Source organism: Lemur catta, chromosome 1 (assembly GCF_020740605.2).
Source record: "Lemur catta isolate mLemCat1 chromosome 1, mLemCat1.pri, whole genome shotgun sequence".
Taxonomy (NCBI): Eukaryota; Metazoa; Chordata; class Mammalia; order Primates; family Lemuridae; genus Lemur; species Lemur catta.
The window spans coordinates 136151642-136172139 of NC_059128.1; the positions used below are offsets into that span (position 1 = coordinate 136151642).

Below are 20498 nucleotides of genomic sequence, written 5' to 3' on the forward strand. Positions count from 1 at the left end.
AAAAAAAAAAGAGAGAAAAAGAGAAAGAAAACAACAGGTGTTATTGAATAATATCCTATAAATTTTTTCATTATCTTTATTATTGGTTTCAATTTTATTTTTACATTTTTATCACAATTTAGTCATTTGATTTCTTCTGATCATTTTCTTAAAGAGAACACTTGGTTCCTCTATGTCTTCATTTTGTTACTTAATAATGAAGGCATTTAGGCTAGAAATTTATCCCTGAGTAATAAAAATTTCCTTCTGTCCCATAGGTTGTATTTTTTTATTTTTCTAACAAAGTATCTTGTTTAACAGGGACTCCTGAAGGCTTTTAGAGAAGCTTTCAAACTTTGCTCTTAGCAGTTTATTGTTTTCTGTGTTCAGATCGTGTAATAAAATATTTCACTCTGAATATAAATCAGGCTTTTAGATGAACTCTTCCAAGAAAGTAATGTGCAATTTGTTGAATTTTCATTTAATTTTTATAAATGACACTCTTGCAGCTTTAAGCAGTTAATGTTTCTGCTTAAGAAGGTTACTAAGATTCCTGGGATTATCAGTTCTCTATTAAGAGCTTAAGTTAAAAAAAAAAATACCCGGTTCTCAGAAAATTTAGAAAATTTTACCAGCAGGATATAAAATGTACAAATGCTGATAGAAGTGAAACTTTGCAAAAATCATTCAAATTGTGTGCTGGGAAGTTATTGAATTGACTAATTTTGTAGCCCACTTTTTAGGCACCATTGACTCCTTTCTAAAATGGAACTTTTAGTCATGTGATCCATTTGCTTGCCAGAAAATAATATTTCCAAAGATGTAAGTGTTCTTGGCATAGAGAAAAGTTTGGTAAGTGCACTTTCTCCAAATATGGAACTTATGCTGTTGGCACCCCTGGGGATAGGAGTCTCGCTGTCTTCCTTCTCTTTGAAAGCTCTTGGTTTCATCTTAGGCATCCTTGCTGCAGGCCTGTGGGCAGGTGGGAGGGATATTTTCAAGACCTTGTCCCCAGGGAATGAAGTGTGATCTCTGCTACCTGGGTGAAGGTGGAGAAGGACAGATAAATGGCTTTTCTTTTGGTTTGGAATTAGAGCCCTACGTTATGGGGGAGGTTTAGGTAAATCCAGGGTCATCTTTGTCCATCAGGGTCCTAGAGATCTTCAGTGATCCATCTCCCCAAAGCTAACATTATAAGGCAGGGATTTTCCAGACAGACAGAGAAGGAATGCATAGATTTAGATGGAGTACCAATGATTTAGTTACGAACTATCGTAATAGGGACTTTTTGAAAGAAAGATTTTGTTTTGTGCAATCCTTGTAAGAATAGAAAATGTAGACGGATGGTATGTCAAGTTGGCCATCCTAACTTAAGAAATGAAAAATCAAAATTACTATAAAATGAACTTTGTTAGATTTAGCTTACAAACCAGACAGCATCCATAGCAATGAATATTTAGAGTACAGTAGTCTCCTGTTACCTGCAGTTTTACTTTCCACAGTTTCTAGTTACCTGTGGTCAACTGCAGTCCAAAAATATTAAATGAAAAATTCCAGAAATAAACAATTCATAAATTTTAAATTGCATGTGTTTCCGAGTAACATGATGAAATCTCACACTGTCCCACTCCGTCCTCCTCAGGACATGAATCATCCCTTTGTGCGGCGTATCTGTGCTGTGTACACTGTCTGCTCCTTAGCCACTTAGTAGACGTCTTAGTTATCAGATGGAAAAAACATAGTACGTGTATATAGGGCTCAGTACTATTCGTGGTTTCAGGCATCCACTGGGGGTCATGGAAGGTATCCCCCACAGATAAGGGGGACTACTGAAATCTGGTATGTCATAGTCAAAGCAATGGTTATTGCAAAACATTTCAACTTTTAGGGTAAATTTTTCTAGTGTGGCCTCCATGGCCAAGAGGAATTCAGATTTGGTGGGGAGACTCTTTCCTGGACGCATTTACAGGCTCACAACTTAAGAGTTTCTCCTTGAGTTCTGAATAAACATTGCTCCACTGTTTCTAGATGAATTAATTGATTGTAGGGACAAGTAGGTGAGAGATTGAGGGACCAGAGAGGATTTAGAAGGCTGTTTCCAGGACCAAACAAGGAGAATTAACTTCTCTTGGGACCAGAGGGGGAGTGATTGCAGTGACTTCCCCAAAGAATTCTCAGTTTTTGCCAGAACATTGTGAATTATAAGGATGAGAGGGAAGCTATACTCTAGACTCAATGGCAGGCCAAGATTGAATACATTCTTAGGCAAATATTTTACTCACTAAAAGTCCAGAGCTGAACTTGGATAACTTTTTGGGTTAGAAGGTAGCAGCTCCAATTTGGTCATCTTCATTTCTGACTGATGAATTCTCTCCACTGATTCATGGACCCTACCTTGAACTTTGGGCTGACAATTCAGGCTGTTCACTCTTTAACTACTAAACTGCAGCTGTAAGCTGGGAGCCCAATGGCTCTGTGGTTTCTAGGGCAGAAAGGAGATGAATGGGGCCCTTCTCTCTGTTGAAGCATTAGATAGCTTTTAAGCTGTAAAAAGGAACAAAAATCCATCATTTAATAAGATCTCTGTAAAGGCTTTCTGAGAGGCTTTCAGACTTTGCTCTTAGCTGTAATTTGTTACTGTGAAGAACTTTCTCCCAGTGTGACAAAGTCTGGTTCTTAAAGTGGCCAATATGTGCATCTCATACCCCCTTAATCCCCCCTCCAAATAAAAGAAGCAGCACAGAAAGGTGGCAGGATGACTAGATTGATATATGAGGATGGGAGAATTTGCCAATACCACCCTTTGTTTGAGAGTTGGGAGGAAATGATGAGGAATGGATGGGAGTTGAACAACTGAGATATCACCAAGCACGTAGAACTCAATGTAGATACCTCATATGAAGAGGGCAGTGGTGTACACCCTTGTACGTGCCGTGAGGTGGTAAACTCGCATCATGCTGAAATCTGTGCTGTTGGCTTTACCCGACTGCCTTTGGGAACAAGATCTGAACTGTAGCATCTGGAGTCAGAGATGGCCCTGATATATTTCTGGAAAATAGGTATTTTTAGTACTAATGGAATAAATGTGTTTGTAGTGGCTTCTATTCTGGGGAAGAAACTTCCTGACTCAGAAGGCATAAGCTTCAGCCACATTCCAGGTGATAAGTGGCCCCCACCCAGAGACTGCTGAAAGGCTACGAAGGCACTCCAAGGAGATTCCACTCATTTGTATACTGTAATTCTGAAGCCCCAGGCATCAATCAAAAGTGACCACTTGAGTCTTTCGCTCTTGTTAGTTAGCACAACCCTTTCCTGGGCATGACTGCCCAGTGTGTCTTCCAGGTTCATCTTTGTCACTTCCCAAAATTCAGTTTCGAATCTGGCCCCTCCCTTTATGTTGCTTCGCTTCCCTCCCCTGTTCTCTCCCTAACCTGGCGCTCACCTGTTCCACAGCTTGTAACTATGGAGACGAGCTGACTTTAGCACCCAGGGTATCTTGGCTCTTAAAGTAGAGCCAATTTATTGGGGGTGGGGGCATGAGGGACAGGTGCAGGTTGGCAGCGCCAACCACAGGAAAAGAGGAGGGGGGCAAAAATGAGGAGGCCAATGAGCATTTAGAACCAAACCCGCAACAGCATGAACTTGGGACTAGAGACTTTTCCCTGCCAGGAGCATGAACAGAAACTAGCATCTGGTGTCCAGAGGTAACCTTTTCCCCATTGACATACAGTAGCATAGTAAAAATCACACCCATCAGTGCCTTGACAGTTTACAACTGTCATGGCAACCCCTGGAACTCACCCTATATGGAAAAAATTGGGGAAGGCCCTTAGCTCTAAGACCTCTCTACCCTTTTCCAAGAAAATAATGACAATTCCACCTACTGTTTAGCATATGATAAGGTGTAGATATATTAATAAAAGTAGAAGTGTGGTAAAACCAGGGTCTTCTCCACTTGCAGAGACAGACCTGTTTCCCCCTCAGGAAATGTACTTTTGCTTCCTATACTGAAAAGCTTGTAATAAAAGCTGCTTGTACAGAAGTGCTACGTGTCTGTCGTCTCCGCTGCACTGGCCTTGCTTGCGATTTTTCCAGGCAAGGAGACAACACCCTTGAGAATCAACCCTGATGGGGGAGGGGGGCAGTGAATAAAGAAAAAAGCAGCATCCACCCTTGTCCTCAATCCTTGGTCATAAGATCAGTGTTGCTAGCGGCAGATGCTCCTTTTGGACCTTGGTCTGGCCCTGTTGGATGCCTGGTTAGCGGGAAACAGGGGCGGCCAGTTGGATCACAGGGCATCTCCCAAACTCAAAGGATATTGTGCAACAACCAAAGCAGCTCCTGCTTGAGACCAGGGCCTGGGCCTGTTTGTAGTTCTTTTCCCTGCTTTTTGTCATCGGCAGAGCTGATCTGCTTCTTACCCAGTCCCTTCCCCAGAGGTTGCTATCTTAGAAGCAAGGAATCATTTTTAATTGGTTTGTTTACTTCTAAGTCCCCCTCATTAGCGGCAATGTTTCACTTACATATGGCTCAGCTCCTTCCTCCTGCTTGGTGGAGCAATGTTTAGTAACATTAAAATGAAACCAGTTTTGCAGTTAGCATCTACCGACAAATATAATTCATTTATTTCAAACCGTATATTCCAAATTTAAACATACTCAGTGTTTGTGGAACAGCTAACCACGTAGCTTAGGATAAAGGAAAGTACAACATCTGTTCTTGGAGCCGAAGCACAACCACTTCTAGATATTTTGTGAAGGCTTTTAGTCCAATTCAGAATGATTTTCCTAAGGTGTGGTGGTCTTCCATCTAAAACCAGAGACTCACAGAGTTAACAGGGCAGACTGTCCCAGTTTGGAGACTGTACAGTTAAACCGAATGGGTGTATACTTCCTTTTTATCCAAGTCCTGATTCTGTTGTTGTTGCTGTTGTGATGCCCTCTTACTTATCCAAGATCTCTTTCTTGGATATGGTCTTTGTCAGTAGCTGTTTCATTTTTGAAAGAGGCAACTTTCAATATCCAGTGAAGTGGCATGATTCTCACATCCTGTAGGCACAGCATGCTGCCTTCACAGTTTACTGCAGCACGATTTTAGTGACTTTCCAAAATACAGTCACTCTTTCTCTCCCCTTCCCTCCCCCATCTTCCTCTCACTGGTGTTGACAGCACCCACAGTGTGTGTGTCCCTTTAAATGTTCCCACAATTTACAAGTCACCTGTGCATTTGTGATTCAGCACAATCCAAAGGAATGACAGGCAAATCAAAATCAGATACTCTCTAAAAATAACACAAATTGGAAAACTCTTAAAACTTTTAAACCATATGATTTCCTAAGCCATTTTCCTGCTGTAGTTTTAAAGTAAATGATTAGTAGCTTGATGATTCATAGTAGTTGGATGATTCAGTAAGTAATGTGTCTCATTTAGAGATAATTTTTACCATGTAATACAGGAATTTTTGTGGAGTTTTTTTTTTTTTGCACAAAGTCATATGTCTCATGTCTAAGATGAGAATGGCTTTTTTCCTGCTTTTATTTTGCTTACATTTGTTAAGATAGTCTAAAATTACCATCTAGCATGTTTTCTTTGGATTATCGGTTATAACTTTAGTGATGATCAAATAGTATTTGTGAAAGAAATTAAGTATTTGAAAGTATCACACAAAACACTGAATTTCCATGAAATACTCACACCTCATTTTAAAAAATTGATTTTGGTCAGGATGGAAGGGGGTATGTGTCCCTTTTGGTTAGTCATTTATAATGATTTAAAAATAATAATTTAATATCTAGTTGTTTTCATTCAAAAAGCATAAAACAAGTTACAATTTCAGAATGCAATGATTCAGCCAACAATGATGACTTAGACTGAATGACAGGACCTGGGAGGCAGGTGGTAAAATAAACAATTCTGTGCTGGGGAGTCAAGATCCCTGAGCCAAAGTCCTCGGCACTGCTCGTTTCTGCCTGTGTGCCAATAACTAAACCAATAACTAAGCCTCTCTGTTCTAAGGTTCTTTACCAGTAACAGGAGGGGAGAGGGATGGTTAATTTCTGACTCACTTCCAGCTCTCACTATCTGTGATTTTATGGCTCAAATTGAGGGCCATTTAATTTCCTTTTAGTCTTTGCAGATTGCTCATGTCATTTTATTGCTTAAATGTCTGCAGAATTCAACCTAAGAATAGCGGACGTATTAATATCCCTTATATACAAACAGCTGCAAATCCTGCCTGCAGAGCAGCTCCTTTCCTCCCAGCAGTTGCTGTTTGCCTGCTACATGAGCTCTGATCACATCCTGTCCCAGGCACTCGTCCCAGCCTGCCTCCTCCCCCACTTCATCCTGGCCACTGCGTCCTGGCCCATGGTGACCTCCACCTACTTTGAGGTCCAGGCATTGTCCTTTTTTCCACCATTGTCTTGCATGAGTTTCAATTAGGCATCCAGTGTGGGTTGAGGCCCTACGGAAGGACTCACTGCATGTCACCAGCAGGGCTCTGTGCACCAGTCTGAGTCCATCCAGCACGGGCTGTAGCTTCCAATCCCAGAACAAAATCAGAGAAAGGGGGTCACACCTTGTCCAACCACAGGGCTCTGCCACCTAGAGGAGTTAACTGGCTTTTAGAAAAGAACAACTTGGCTGAGTGGGGTCTTGTTGTTCTCATAAAATCTAAGTACTAACTCAGGATACAAAGCTTGACACCAAACAAAGGGGACATTTAGATTAGCAAACAATTTTGAGAAAAACAAGTAGTAATAGAAACCATGAGGCACAGACTAAGAGACTTATGTACCTTTATAAGACAAGAGAGATTCTGTTTTGAAAGCAAAGGAAATTTTTCTGTCACTCTACTAACACAAAAGAAAACAGTTGACAAGCATGTATTGAGTGCCACCTGTGTACCAGGCCCTGTGCTAAAAATTAGAGATATGAATTAGTCATAGTCTTCGTCCTAGATAAGTTTATAATCTGGTAAAAGAAATGTATACTAGGCCTGGTTTCAATTAAATGTAGTCAACTCTGTGATAGCAAATAGAGAATGTTACAGAAACATGAAGTCTGGGTTGATCAGTGAAAGATTCAAAGAAGAGATTATATGTGAAGAATGGCTTAAAAAAAACAGCATAATCCAGAAATGAGGTATGAGAATAATGTGGAATTCTTGGGAAGCTACGAGGAGTTTGGCTGCTGGAACCTGTGGGAGGAAGTAGCTGGAAATGACAGTGGAGAGACCATTGGCACAGGAAGATGCAGAACCTCCCTTGTGTGCCTTGGTGACAAGCTGGAACCTCATTCCTAAGGGAGTAGGGGCCATGGAGGGGTTTTAATTGGAGACAGAGATGGTCTGATTTGCCTGTTAGAAAAGTCACCCTGACAGCCATGTGGAAGGATTGGAGAGCAGTAAGACCAAAGGCAAGGGACTAGTTAGGAGCATACGGGTTGAAAACGTTCATGAGTCTAGACATGACCCTGACCCTGACAGAGAAACATGAAACTAATGCGGGTGGTTCACCTGTTGCTTTTAATATTCAAAGAAGACATATTTGTGCTCAGAAAGGATGATTTACAGTTGCTTATCTTTAATTGATGATTTTGAAACCAAATACCTGTACCTAGTTGTTCCCTAAAGCTTTTAAGTTCTGCTTACACATCTTTTTATTCAATTTGTGAATCTAACCATCTTTGTATAAGAATAGAAAAAACTTTGCCAGTTGTTCTTTGTTCACTTAACTCATAAATATAATATTAAATTGCCCCAACCAAACATAATTAATTAAATTCTCTTAAATGCCTGAACCTATATAAAAATTTAGTACATTTCCATCTTTGGAACACTCCGAATGGCTGACAGAGCAGGCTTACAAGGACTGATAAGCGCTTTCTACACTTTCTAATCATGTAACTAAATCTTCTTAAGCACTGCAATTTATTAGCATTGAAAATCTTATAATTTAAAATTGTTAATGTACTAAATCAAGTTATCCTACACATTCAAATGCAATTTGCAATCAAACTTTGTTGTGGTTTTCAAATTAAAACCATAAGTGTAATGTCAAATAAGCATTTAAGTTGAAGTCACAAGACTAATTGTCAGATTATTTACTATGTCTCCACTATGATCTTTACTATGTTGCAAATATCATCTTAAAGGTTTCAAACCTGTAGAAATAAACACATTGATTATCCCAAGATTACATATCTTCTTCATGAATTTAACAAAGAAGTATTGATACTGGACTAGTTTGCTAGGGCTGCCGTAACACAGTACCACAAGCATAGTGGCTTAAACAAAAGAAATTTATTGTTCCCAATACAGAGTCTGGAAGCCCGAGATCAGGATGTCGGCAGAGTTTGTTCCCTCTGAGGGCTCTAGGGCACAATCTGCTCTGTGCTTCTCTACTGGCTTCCGGCGTTTCCCTGGCAATCGGTGGTGATCTTTGTACTGCAGACCCACCACCCCAGTCTCTGCCTCCATTCATCTGCGCGTGGGGTTTTCCCTGTGTGTCTGTCACTTCCCATGGTGTTCTTTTAAAGGACACCAGGATATTCGATTAGTGGCCCATCCTACTCCAGTATGACCTCATCTCAACTTACCTATTTGCATGCAATGTGTCCCAATAAGATCACATTGTGAGTACTAGGGCTTAGGGCTTCAACATACCAATTTTGGGGTGGCTACAATTTAACCTGCAACAGATACTATAGACTTAGTTTACTTCAACACCTCTATTCTTATTTGTACTTTTACCTAAGGTGGTGAGCTGAGACTGAAAGTTCTGGACCATTCTTTGGGACAGAGAATTTTGAGACTTTGTCAAGGATCTAGATTCTGCATATTTCTAGGATGAGGATTCTCAGCCTCAGTAGTGTTTATATTTGGGGGCCAGATAACTCTTTGCTATGGGGTCTTTCCTGTGCAATGTAGACTATTGAGCAGAATCCTTGACCTCTGCCCACCAGGTGCCGGTAGCAACCCAGCCCCATTTGTGATAACCAAAAAAAAAAAATCTCCAGACATTGCCAGATGTCCCCCGGGGAGAGACTTGCCCCCTGAACAGTTGAGAATCACTGATTGAGGGTGATTTAATCCAAGCCACATATCTGGATCTATTCTCTAGCTGTGCTCTCTCCTCTCTGTCAGTGGGGAAATCGAAGCTGTGCCTTTCAGCTGGTGTTTAGTTGTGTAACCCAGTGTATCACACATTCCCCTGGGCAGCTTCCAGGTGTTACTCTTGCCCAATTTCCATCATAACCCCTTGGAACAATTTTTATGCAGATTTGGGTGGGTGGGATTTGGCACGGCGACCCTAGCCAAACCTCTTTACTATTTAATTGGATGAATCAGTCCCTTATACTCAATGATGGAATTATGCATTGTTTTTCACACTTGCAAGTTCATAGGCCATAGTTTTATACTTGTTATATTGGTAACATCCATATCAAGAAAAAAACATATATTTTAAATTAAATTAGATATAAAATAGAACCAGAGCCATCAGCCACTACTACACTTGAAAGTTCCCCAAATCCCCTTAAGAATCTGTACAAAAGTTTCCATTTATCTCATGAAAAAAGTGCCAGAATTCAAGCCCAATGAGTTGTACTCTTATTTTTTGGTATTGTCTTCAGGCTGGTATTGTTTTATAACATGTTGGGAAATAACCATGTCTTGCATTATACACTGTTTTATTTGTGGAGGATATGTTTCTTGTAGTTTATATTGTTAAAAAAGAATTGATAGTGTTATTTTCTGTTTATTACACAAGTGGAATATTTCTATTAGATTGTGAGCCTTAGCTGGGCATGGTGGCTCACTTGAGGCCAGGAGTTCAAGACCAGCCTGGACAACATAGTGAGACCCCATCTCTAAAAATAGAAAAAATAAATAAATAAAGATTGTGAGTGTGGCAGGCTCAGGGAGGTGTATGTTCTATTTTAGTTTCTGAGCAAGTTACACACTAAGTGCTGACAAAGCCTTCAAGGGGTGAGGTGCTTTGTGTTATAGCTTTATGTTCCACATCCCAAACAAAATCACTTGTAAAGAAACTCTTGGAATACTATGTTTTATAAATCAGATACATCCTAATAATTATAAAGAGCCACAGGATGATGTATTAATCTGTTTTCCCTGACCTTCTCCCCATCATGGTTTTCATAGTGTACCATGAAAAGCACACTTATTCATTCACCACACAAACCTGTAGTCATGTCCTGCTACATGGAAGAAAGTCAATGGGCTGGATAGAAAATTGGATCTATGAGCCAACCAGCCACAGAGCCACATTCTCAGGGTTGTCAACAGAGACGTTATTTTTTACATAAAAAATTATAACAACAAAGAGATATCATTACACACCTATTATTAAAAGGGCCAAAATCCAAGACACTGATAGCATTGAGAAGGGTGAGGATGTAGAGCAACAGGAACTCTCATTCACTGCCGGTGGGAATGCAAATGCTACAGCCAATGTGGAAGACAGTTTGGCAGTTTCCTGCAAAACTAAACATACTCTTGAGGTACAATTGAGCAACCACACTCCTTGGTATCTCCCCAAATAGAAAACTTATGTCCACACAAAAACCTGCGCATGGATATTTATAGCAGCTTTATTCATAATGGCCAAAACTTGGAAGCAACCAAGATGTCCTTCAGTAGATGAATGGATAAATAAATTGTTGGGATATCTTAACTCTCCTTTATCCACACATACAGCCTCACTTTTAAGATGGCCTCAAGGACAATGCACATATGGTAACAACCACACTAAGTTCTGAAGTTACACTTCACATGGATAGATACATCTATGGCCTAATGAACAAGATGCTTCTACTTCCGCAGAGGAGAGCTCATTTCTATGTTTTATTCATACTTGCATTCCTAAAATAAGTTTAAGCACTTACTGGGTATAAGGCACTGTGCTCACCTCTGAAGTTAAGATAACGAATGAGGCTGAGCCCACTTGGATCTCTCAGTCTGACATCGTGGTCCCTGGGATGACCTGCTTATGCTGGAAATCAAGCTTTCTTCCCTAGTCTGCCCCCAGCCATGGTCACTGCCTTGCTATACTCAAGGGGAGGACGATGCTAATGTTTCTATGATGTGTTTCAGCAACTTGGAAGCATATACAGTATACTCGCCGCAATCCTGAATGTTGGAAATATTGAATTTTCTTCTGTGGCAACCGAACACCAGATTGACAAGAGCCACATTTCTAATCACACAGCTCTGGAGAACTGTGAGTTTTATTATCTTCCATTCAAAACTGAACTCTTTCAAAGTCTTATGACATACCGTAAGTGTCTCATAAGGGTAATGTCAAACAAATGTACTTGTATGACATCCTTAAAAGAATACTCAGATTCAATTTGTGTAAAATGAAATTTTAAAAGTTCACTATTTAAAACAGATCTTCATGCCTACAAATTAACTGATTACTGTAGAAAACGTTTCTAAAGACTAGGCTTTTTTGACTACTTTAGGAGCTGTTTACATTTGATGTAAAATCACAGATAATATAATTAAAATTTAGTAAACTTATCTGAAAATAATTATAAATTGTTATCTTGTAGATTTAGCATTTATGTCATTTTTAAAGTAATAAAGACCTGTATATTTTCATACTGGATGGATTTTTGCACACCCATTCTTCCTGGGTCAATTAATTTTGTAGTCATTTTCTACATTACCGAAGCACATCATGGTATTCTCTTCAAATGAAGTTTTCTCCTAATAGTAGAGTTGATGAATTATTTCAATAACTTATGATTTCTCACTGATATTTTCCAATGGCATAGCTTTTCACTATTTAGAATATCTCCTATTCTTTTATTTTTAATGCTGGCATATGCCCCCGTTATTCCTGATTTGTTGTAAGTTTCATTCATAACCTAGAGAATTATAATACAAAACTGTATTTATATATTCTTCCTGATTTTTACCTACTCAGGAACAGAATGAGATGTTTTAGCGTAATTTCAGAAGGCCAAATGCCAAACCATCCTGGTCTGGGGCTGTCCCCAAGATCCCTTCATCTCTGTCCCACTGAGTCCCTAAGCCAGCGTGGCGATACAGCAGAACAAGTGTCTGAGGTTGACATGTAGTGATGGCATGTATCTGGAAACCTCGAGGAAGCCTATGCTAATTTTCCATATATAAAAAAATTTAATTGGCACTCAAGATATTAGGTTATTAGAAGTGAAAGGAATAACCAGAGATTTCCATTGATTAAGATTCAAATCTCACCATCAGATCATAATTAGAAGAGTTAGCAGCAGCCAACAGAATGAGTTGCAATTAGAGATAGTTTATAGATAAGAGTATACTTAGAAACAACCAAACTAAGGAATTATTTTGATGATTGAGAACCTATTTCTTCATAACAGCAGACAGTCATATAGGTTATAAAAGGTTAATATGAATATAATAAAGTTAATTAAAGTACTTTCTGGAATAGCCATGCATGGAAAGTAGAAATTTTATTAATATTAATGATTTATAATTAAAGTTACAAGAAATTATCTCCAAACCAAGGCTGCATTTCCAGATGGTTTTCCAAGTGCATTGTTTGAATCAGGCACCAGTTCTATTCCTTTTATCCCATAAATAGCTCTAAAATCTGACCACTTCTCTATCACCGTCATCACCATTCTCATCAAAGACAGCATCACCTCTTACCTGAGCTAAGTGACCTCCCAGTTGTTCATTTCACATCGAGAATTGATCATTTCCCAAAATTCATTCAGAAACTACATAACACATGTATCAGTGGCCTCTCTCAATCTCCTCCTCCTGTTCACCTCCCTCCCTCTCCCCATTCACCTCCACCTTCCTCTCCTCCTCCTTCTCCTTCCGCTCCTCCTCCTCCCTCTCTCTTCCCATTTAAATTTCTCTATTAGCCTTCCATTCCTTCTGGATAAAGGCCATCAAGACTAGAACTTTATCTTACAAAGTACTGTACTTAGCAATATAACCCCAAGTAAAATACCTGGCGTGTAGTAGACACTCGATAAATATGTATCAAATGGACAAACAAAGTGGGGATAGAAACAGACGTACAGATCAGTGGGAGACACTGTTCAGAAACAGATCCAAGAAAAATTACTAAAACCGGCATTGCAAATCTCTAGGGAATCAGTGTTGTTGGGACAACCAAGTGGCTAACCATTTGGGGGAGGGAGAATCTGAATCCTTCTCATATACCATAAACCAAAATTAATTCTAAGCATATATAAATTTGGATGCAAAACATTATAAAAGTGCTAGATTGAAATGCATTCATAATCCTGGAGGTGAGAAAGGACTTGAAGGAGTTTATGTGCAGAAAACCAAAAGCAGAAATAGTTTTCTTTAAAAAAATGGATATTTGACTATAAGTGTTTAAAATCAAAACTCTTTCATACCAAAAAGAAAAAATATAAATGAAATTGCAATGCAAATGAAAACTGAGGGAAAATATTTGCAACATACATAGCAAAGCATTACTCTCTTTAAGCTATAAAGAGCTCATATAAAGTTCTTAGGAAAAGATGAATATATCAATGAAAAAACTGCAGTTTACAAAATAAGAACCACAAATCACCAATAAAAATATGAAAGGAAAAATGTCCAGCTTCATAGGAACCAATTAAAAGCAAATAGAAGATGTTTTTTCTATCAAATTGGCCAGTTTTAAAAATGATAGTCCATGAAATTTTATTGAAATTATTAGTTTTCCCTTGGCTGATAGGAGTGTAATTGGTTCAGAGTTTTTGAAGACTGGTTAAGTAGTGTATATCAAAAAACTTAAACATGTTTATATACTTTGAATCAATAGCTGAATTTAGGCAAGCTATGCTAAGAAAATAATATAAAATATGAACACGTATTTATGCCTAAAATATTTATCCTAACATTTTTTTATAATTATGAACATATGGCAACAACTTAAACATCCCACCATTTAAAAATTATTGATATATTATGATATATGTCAGAATATTATGCAGCAAATTAAAATCATATTTAAAAACAATATTGAACAAAATGGGAAATGCTTCAGATATTACATTAAGATAAAATGTTTGTGCAGAATAATGGGAATAAACACACCTAGAAGAAAGAAATACAGAATATTAACTTTGTAACATTTCTGCAATGAGCCAATGTTACTTTTACAATGTGAAAAAAATATTTTAAGATAGGGTTTAACAATCTTAGCTGCATAACCAAGAAATACTTTGTTACAAACACTAAAAGTAAATTCAAAATAGTCAAAATATTTTAAAACAAGAACAATGAATTTGAAAAATTAGGCCATCTGTCACACAATACTTTTGGTTACAGATGTTCATTATATTCAAAAATGAGTTTTGTTCACTGAGTTTGTGTTATTAATTTTAAATTCGCCATGAAATTTAATCAATGTTAAATGCTAAATAAATGTTTGTTGAGGCATCAAGTTTTAACAAAATTTAGTAATTAAAATATGAAACTAGGATGATAAGGGTACACAAATGTTAAGGTAAGTTTATGCTCTTTCTGTTGTGTGTCATGGAAGGTACATCAAATACATCTGTTTAGGTTGAAGTCTAAGTTACCTTCCAATTAATTTATACATTTTGAAAATGGGTATATAATAATAGTAGACAAATTAAGCCAAATGTATTCATTATGTTTTTTAGTTATTTAGCATAATTCGGTGAAATTATATTTGACATCACATGAACAACCAGGCACCTGTGCAGCTGTTTCACTCCATCAGCCAGTTTGGTTTGGGCTGTGATATATTACACACCAGCCTACGTTTGACCAGTGAAGTCAAACTTGATGAGTAGAGAAAAAAATGATCAAGAAGAGACGCAGGCTGGACTCTGTGGCTCACGCCTGTAATCCTAGCACTCTGGGAGGCCGAGGCAGGAGGATCGCTCGAGATCACACATTCGAGACCAGCCTGAGCAAGAGCGAGACCCCGTCTCTACTAAAAAAAAAAAAAAAAATAGAAAGAAATTAACCAGACAACTGAAAATATATACAAAAAATTAGCCAGGCATGGTGGCACATGCCTGTAGTCCCAGCTACTTGGGAGGCTGAGGCAGTAGGATTGCTTGAGCCCAGGAGTTTGAGGTTGCTGTGAGCTAGGATGATGCCACGGCACCCTAGCCTGGGCAACAGAGTGAGATTCTGTCTCAAAAAAAAAAAATAGAAGAAGAGACACAGGACTCATGTTGAATAGTAACTTATTTTTACATTACAAAATCTTCACATGTCTATTTCTTGTCATTTGAAGAGGGCGAACTAAGACATTTTCATTTTCCAGGAGTGATCTCATTGCTGTAATTTCTTCTAACAATACATCTGTTTACTTTTCAGCTGCATCTTTGCTTTGCATTCAGGCAGATGAGCTCCAAGAAGCTCTCACCTCCCACTGTGTAGTCACTAGAGGAGAAACGATTATACGACCCAATACTGTAGAAAAAGCTACTGATGTCAGAGATGCCATGGCTAAGACTCTCTATGGACGTCTCTTCAGTTGGATAGTCAATCGCATTAACAGTTTGCTGAAGTATGACTCATTGCCAAGGTAAAACTTTTTATAGAAATTTATGCCCCAAATGTCAGAGATGTAAATCTATTTTCTAATTGATTGATTTGCATGAGTCCCTTTGAAAATGTTTCCAATTGGTATAATTTAATTATCAAAGTTAGAGTTCAGTAGATGTTTCATTTCCTAATGATACCACCTCATTATGCCACATAACTATAAAAATTTTAAATTGCTGCAACATTAAAACTGTAGCAACATGAATAAACACAGTAGAAAGTGAATTTTTTAAATGTCACATCTTACTATCAATTAGTATGTTCTTTCAATTAGAAGTTGTGCCATTAAGTATATACCATTTTGTACTTGTATAAAATGTCAGTTCATCAGTTCTTTGTTTTTGTTTTGAGGGTTTAAATTAAGTCTTTAAGGTAAAGGAAAATTTTATTTTCATATTTTAAGTCTCACTATAACCCTGGAAGGGTAGAAGTCATGACCTCCAATGACACTGGGTTCAGAAATGCACTAGATAATGGTAGAGCCAGCATATGAGGGTTAATGTTATCTGAATACAAATCTGCAGCCTTCCTGGTACCTCATCTTGGAAATAAAGATAACTGCAGCCACCATTGACTGAGTGCTCTCTGTATGCCAGGAATTGTGCTTAGACACAAGTCCTTACGTTGCCATCTAAAGCTTTGTTCCGCCATAAATTATGTAATCGTTAGAAATTTTGCATGTGGAAAAGCAAGATGGATGCCACCCTTAATTAAGATCATCTCATTCGCAACTGCTTACTAAGCATAAGACCATTTTATACACATTTCAAGTACAAAATTAATCTTTTTTTCACTAAAAGACATACCATACCATAATATTATCCAGTCAGACTGAGAGATTATCCATTATTCCTCCATGATCTTAACTGTCTGTCCCTCAAAACTGCTTTTCTACCTCCCCGTACCTCCCTACTGAACTGTACCCCATCGTGGCTGAGTCTGCACACCACAGTCCAATTTTCCCATTCTGATTTAATGGTCAACATGGTTTGTATGTTCATGCATGGCCATCTATATGATGTCAAGCATTCATAGGAAAAGGGAAATATCCAGGAATTTTTCATTATTTGTATATTCCACATAATGTAAGATATTTAGAGATTTGACCTCATTTTGTTAATCATCGTCTACATGTTTGACACTAAATGGTACCCCGGAAGATGACCTACTGAAAATCTCACTATAGCCTGTCTGCTGAGTGGTAGCTTTCCTTTCCATACACTTATGAAAACTATCCACATTTTAGATTTTAATTCTTTTACAAAAAGTTTAAAAGACAAAATCAAGACCGATTGATATAGTTTAGTTTAATTCTGTCAAGATTTATATTAAAATCTACACTGCAGAGCTTGTGTTCTATGCTAGGCTTTGCCACTAACTTGTCATGTGACACCAGGCAAATTACTGCGTTTTTCTGGGTCTCTTCCTCCCCAGCCATTAAACAAGGACTTTGGATGACAAGTCAGTGGTCTTAATTGTTCGTGGGTATCTTGGAGCCTGTTAAGAACCTCTTGAAAACCATGTCCTTTTCTCCAAAATAAAAAATGGCTGTATTTATACACATCCACCAAAATATGATACACAGTTGTGGTTCCAGACCTTGGAGGCCATTAACATCCCACTTAATGTATCCCTGAACTAAGGTCATTTCTAAGGTCCCTCCTGGCACTCACACATTATTATACAATGAGTTTAATATTTCTCTGTGGGATTCTGTGGGGGCAAAGAGATTGTAAAAGAATAATAATTTTGACTAAACCAGCACAAATTTTAACTAGACATCTTGCCTCATGTAACTACATAGAATTATACTTGCTATTCAAAATAGGAACTTTCAGAAATACTCAAATAGCTTTCCTTCTGTCCATCCCAGCACATACTTAGAGTGTTGTGTAATCTGCCTTCTGAATTCAGTCAGCTCACAGCCTGCAGTAACTAGCTGATATTTCCAAATCACTTCCTTGCACAATACTAAGCATAACCTAGACTACCTAGATTATGAGCACAAAGAGAAACTTTTGTACTTTCCCTTTTTAAATTCACATGAAAATAACTCTGCAATGTATATGTCTGTCGGGGAAGAAGCAAACTTTCTAACTAAGTGTCTAACTTTCAGTGAACAGGAGTCTACCACATGGGATAGCAGGAAAAAAAATGCATTTGAAATATTTAATTGTAGATAGTAATAATTGTATTTTAAAGTATTTAATTATAAAATAAATCCATGTATGTTTATATCTTTCTCCAGGTTACCATTTGTCTATATCAAAAAATTATAAGCAAATAATCTAAAAATAAATAACTTTAAAATAATTAATATCTTCTTAGTAAGATTTAAAAAATTATTCTCCTAAAAATGAAAGACTAAATATTCTCCATAACAGAATTCATGATTTTCTGGTACAGTTTGCATTGAATATATTTTTGCTGTGTTCCGAGTGCTAGCCAGGTGGTTCCTGTCATTCCTGACTCATTCAGAGCTATCACTTTGTGCTTAAGGGAAAAAACAGTTTCTTCCTTTTGTTAGTATGTAAGAGTATAGGAGATGTTTCTGCAGTACAAGAAAAATATTGTTCCATTTAGTTATTAACACCAGTGTTGCCTCCATTATCTTTACGTGCTATGGAGAGAAACCTTTTCAATTAAGAAAATTTGTCTCTATGTCCTGGTAGTAGTTTCTTAGCTCAGTCACAATGGGAACTTGACGATTCCTTGCTTTACATTATCTCTTCAGGAAATAAGTATGAACTCACAATAATGCCTCTTTCATTCTTCTAGTGGGAATGGTGAAGAGCTGAGCATTGGCATTCTTGATATATTCGGCTTTGAAAATTTCAAAAAAAATTCCTTTGAGCAGCTGTGCATTAACATTGCAAATGAACAAATTCAGTATTATTTTAATCAACATGTGTTTGCGTGGGAACAGGTAAGTTGAGGTACTTATTAATACTATAAAGATGCATGTATGTGTGTGTTACCTGCAGAATTGTACAAATGAAGCAGAACCTAAATATAGATTTAAAGCCTTAAACATTTAAAAAAGACAAACAAAAGATTTTCTTTTCTCCATGTCTATAGTAAAACAGAAACAAAAAAAAATTAGTATGAATTTAGTGTGACTTGATATGTGAGGTCAAATGTCCTCCATTAAAAATTGGTACACTCTTCTCCAAAACTTTGCAAGTCTGAGCCCTTGCAAGCAACGAAATTTCCCTTGCAAATTTAAGTAAACAACTGTGCCCAACAGTTTCTCTTTCTGTAGACTGCATAGCTGAAATTCTGTTTGAAATTTCAATATCCATCTAAAACCCATTAAACTTCAGAATTCCTAGTAGCTAGGCAACAGAACACAAGATAATGGATTTGATGCAAATGTCGTGAAATGGTAATTTTGTCAGGGTACAATGTGTAATTTATGATTCAGCTTCAAAAATATTCTTCCTTAGAGAAAAATCAGAAATGTACTTGATTTGCATTTGGCAACACTGTAACATTATTTAAATTATTTTATGACTAAAAGAGTCATATTTTATATCATTCAGTATGTCATTTACCTCCTTCAAATAATTGTGCATTGTTTTGTGTTTATTGATTAGAACCGATGATAAATTAGAGGTACACGAACCCCTTTTTATTCAAAATGTTTGTGCTTATTGAGAATTTATTTTGAAATTGCATTTTGAAAATGGTGGTCACAAAAGAAAGCATTTAAATATTGACATTTCTTAGGTCACAAAAGGACATAAATTTGAGATTTAATTTGTGTCTGTGCAACTATCGCTCATCTACCCCAGGATCTTGTTCCATCAAATATTATTACCTCTCTCCCTCCCTCCCTCCCTGCCATCTTTCTCCTCTGCCCCTCCATTGGTGCTCTTCCATAGCCTAGAAATATGAAGAAGCCTCTTTAAAATCTTATCATAAAAACAAACAAGAAAAAACGCACAAGACCCTTCTCCACTCTGCTTATCTCTATAGCCATGGTGCTCTCTCTTCCCCTCACAGCCAAGCTCCCTGAAAGCGTGTTCCACACTCACTGCATTGCACTGACTTAGTCTCCACCTGGGTACGCTGAGGCCATAGCATCTGGCTCTGACATCCCCCACTCTGCTGAAATGATGCTTCCTAACTTCATCCCTCAGTAGTACATTTTTGCCTTTCTCACTAGGCTGCAAACTCCTTTAGGTCACATATTGTGTCTTCATTCTTTTTGTATTTTCAGAGGCTGATGTATAGCAAGTGCTCAATAAATATTAATTAAATTAATGTCATCTTATTTTAATGCTTCACGATACTCACAGAATCCATTCAGAAACTGAAACAAGTCAAATTTCTTTGGTTTAGACTTTTGGTAATGATCTATTGGGATTACCTGCTGTATAGGACCAGGTGCATCCGCACCTATTCCCTATCTGATTCATTAATGACTTGCATTGGTAGACCTCTGTTGTTCTCTTAACCTTAAACTGATGTACAGATATTTCAATAATTATTGCTTTTCACTTTTTATAAAATGTTACTGTTTACACACTGCTTTGACTGATAGCCTTGAATTTCATCCATGATCCTGATGCTCTTAATTCTTTTGTCTAGCAGGCCTTTTGAAATATCCTCTCAAAACAAAAAAACTCAAAATTTCCCCCAACAAAATTAAAAATTCAGCTAGAATCCAGGATAAAACAAAGCACTTTGAAAAATCAAGGCCATTTCAGTCCTTTTAAGTGCCTTCCTATGGAACCAACTGGAAATCCCTCCTTCATAATCTCATGGACCAAATGTTGGTGGCTGAGTATGACCAGGCTGAGGAGTGTGTTATCCAGTAGATACAAGATTAGTCAATGATTCTATTGATTTTAACATGTAGGTGCCCTTTTTTTTCTCTCACTGTCACACCTCTGTGAAGACAGAAAAAGTAACTAAGAAAAGCTAACTAACTG

The 20498-nt window shown here is 37.6% G+C and overlaps 1 protein-coding gene across 1 annotated transcript in view; it reads left to right on the forward strand.

Annotated features, from left to right (window-relative positions):
* The window catches only part of MYO3A (myosin IIIA), a 199255-nt gene that overhangs the window by 112210 nt on the left and 66547 nt on the right, over window positions 1-20498 (forward strand). The window contains exons 18-20 of the mRNA XM_045535110.1: window positions 11092-11218; window positions 15331-15541; window positions 18340-18487. Coding sequence (XP_045391066.1) covers window positions 11092-11218; window positions 15331-15541; window positions 18340-18487 — 486 coding nt within the window. The remainder of the gene's footprint in view (window positions 1-11091; window positions 11219-15330; window positions 15542-18339; window positions 18488-20498) is intronic.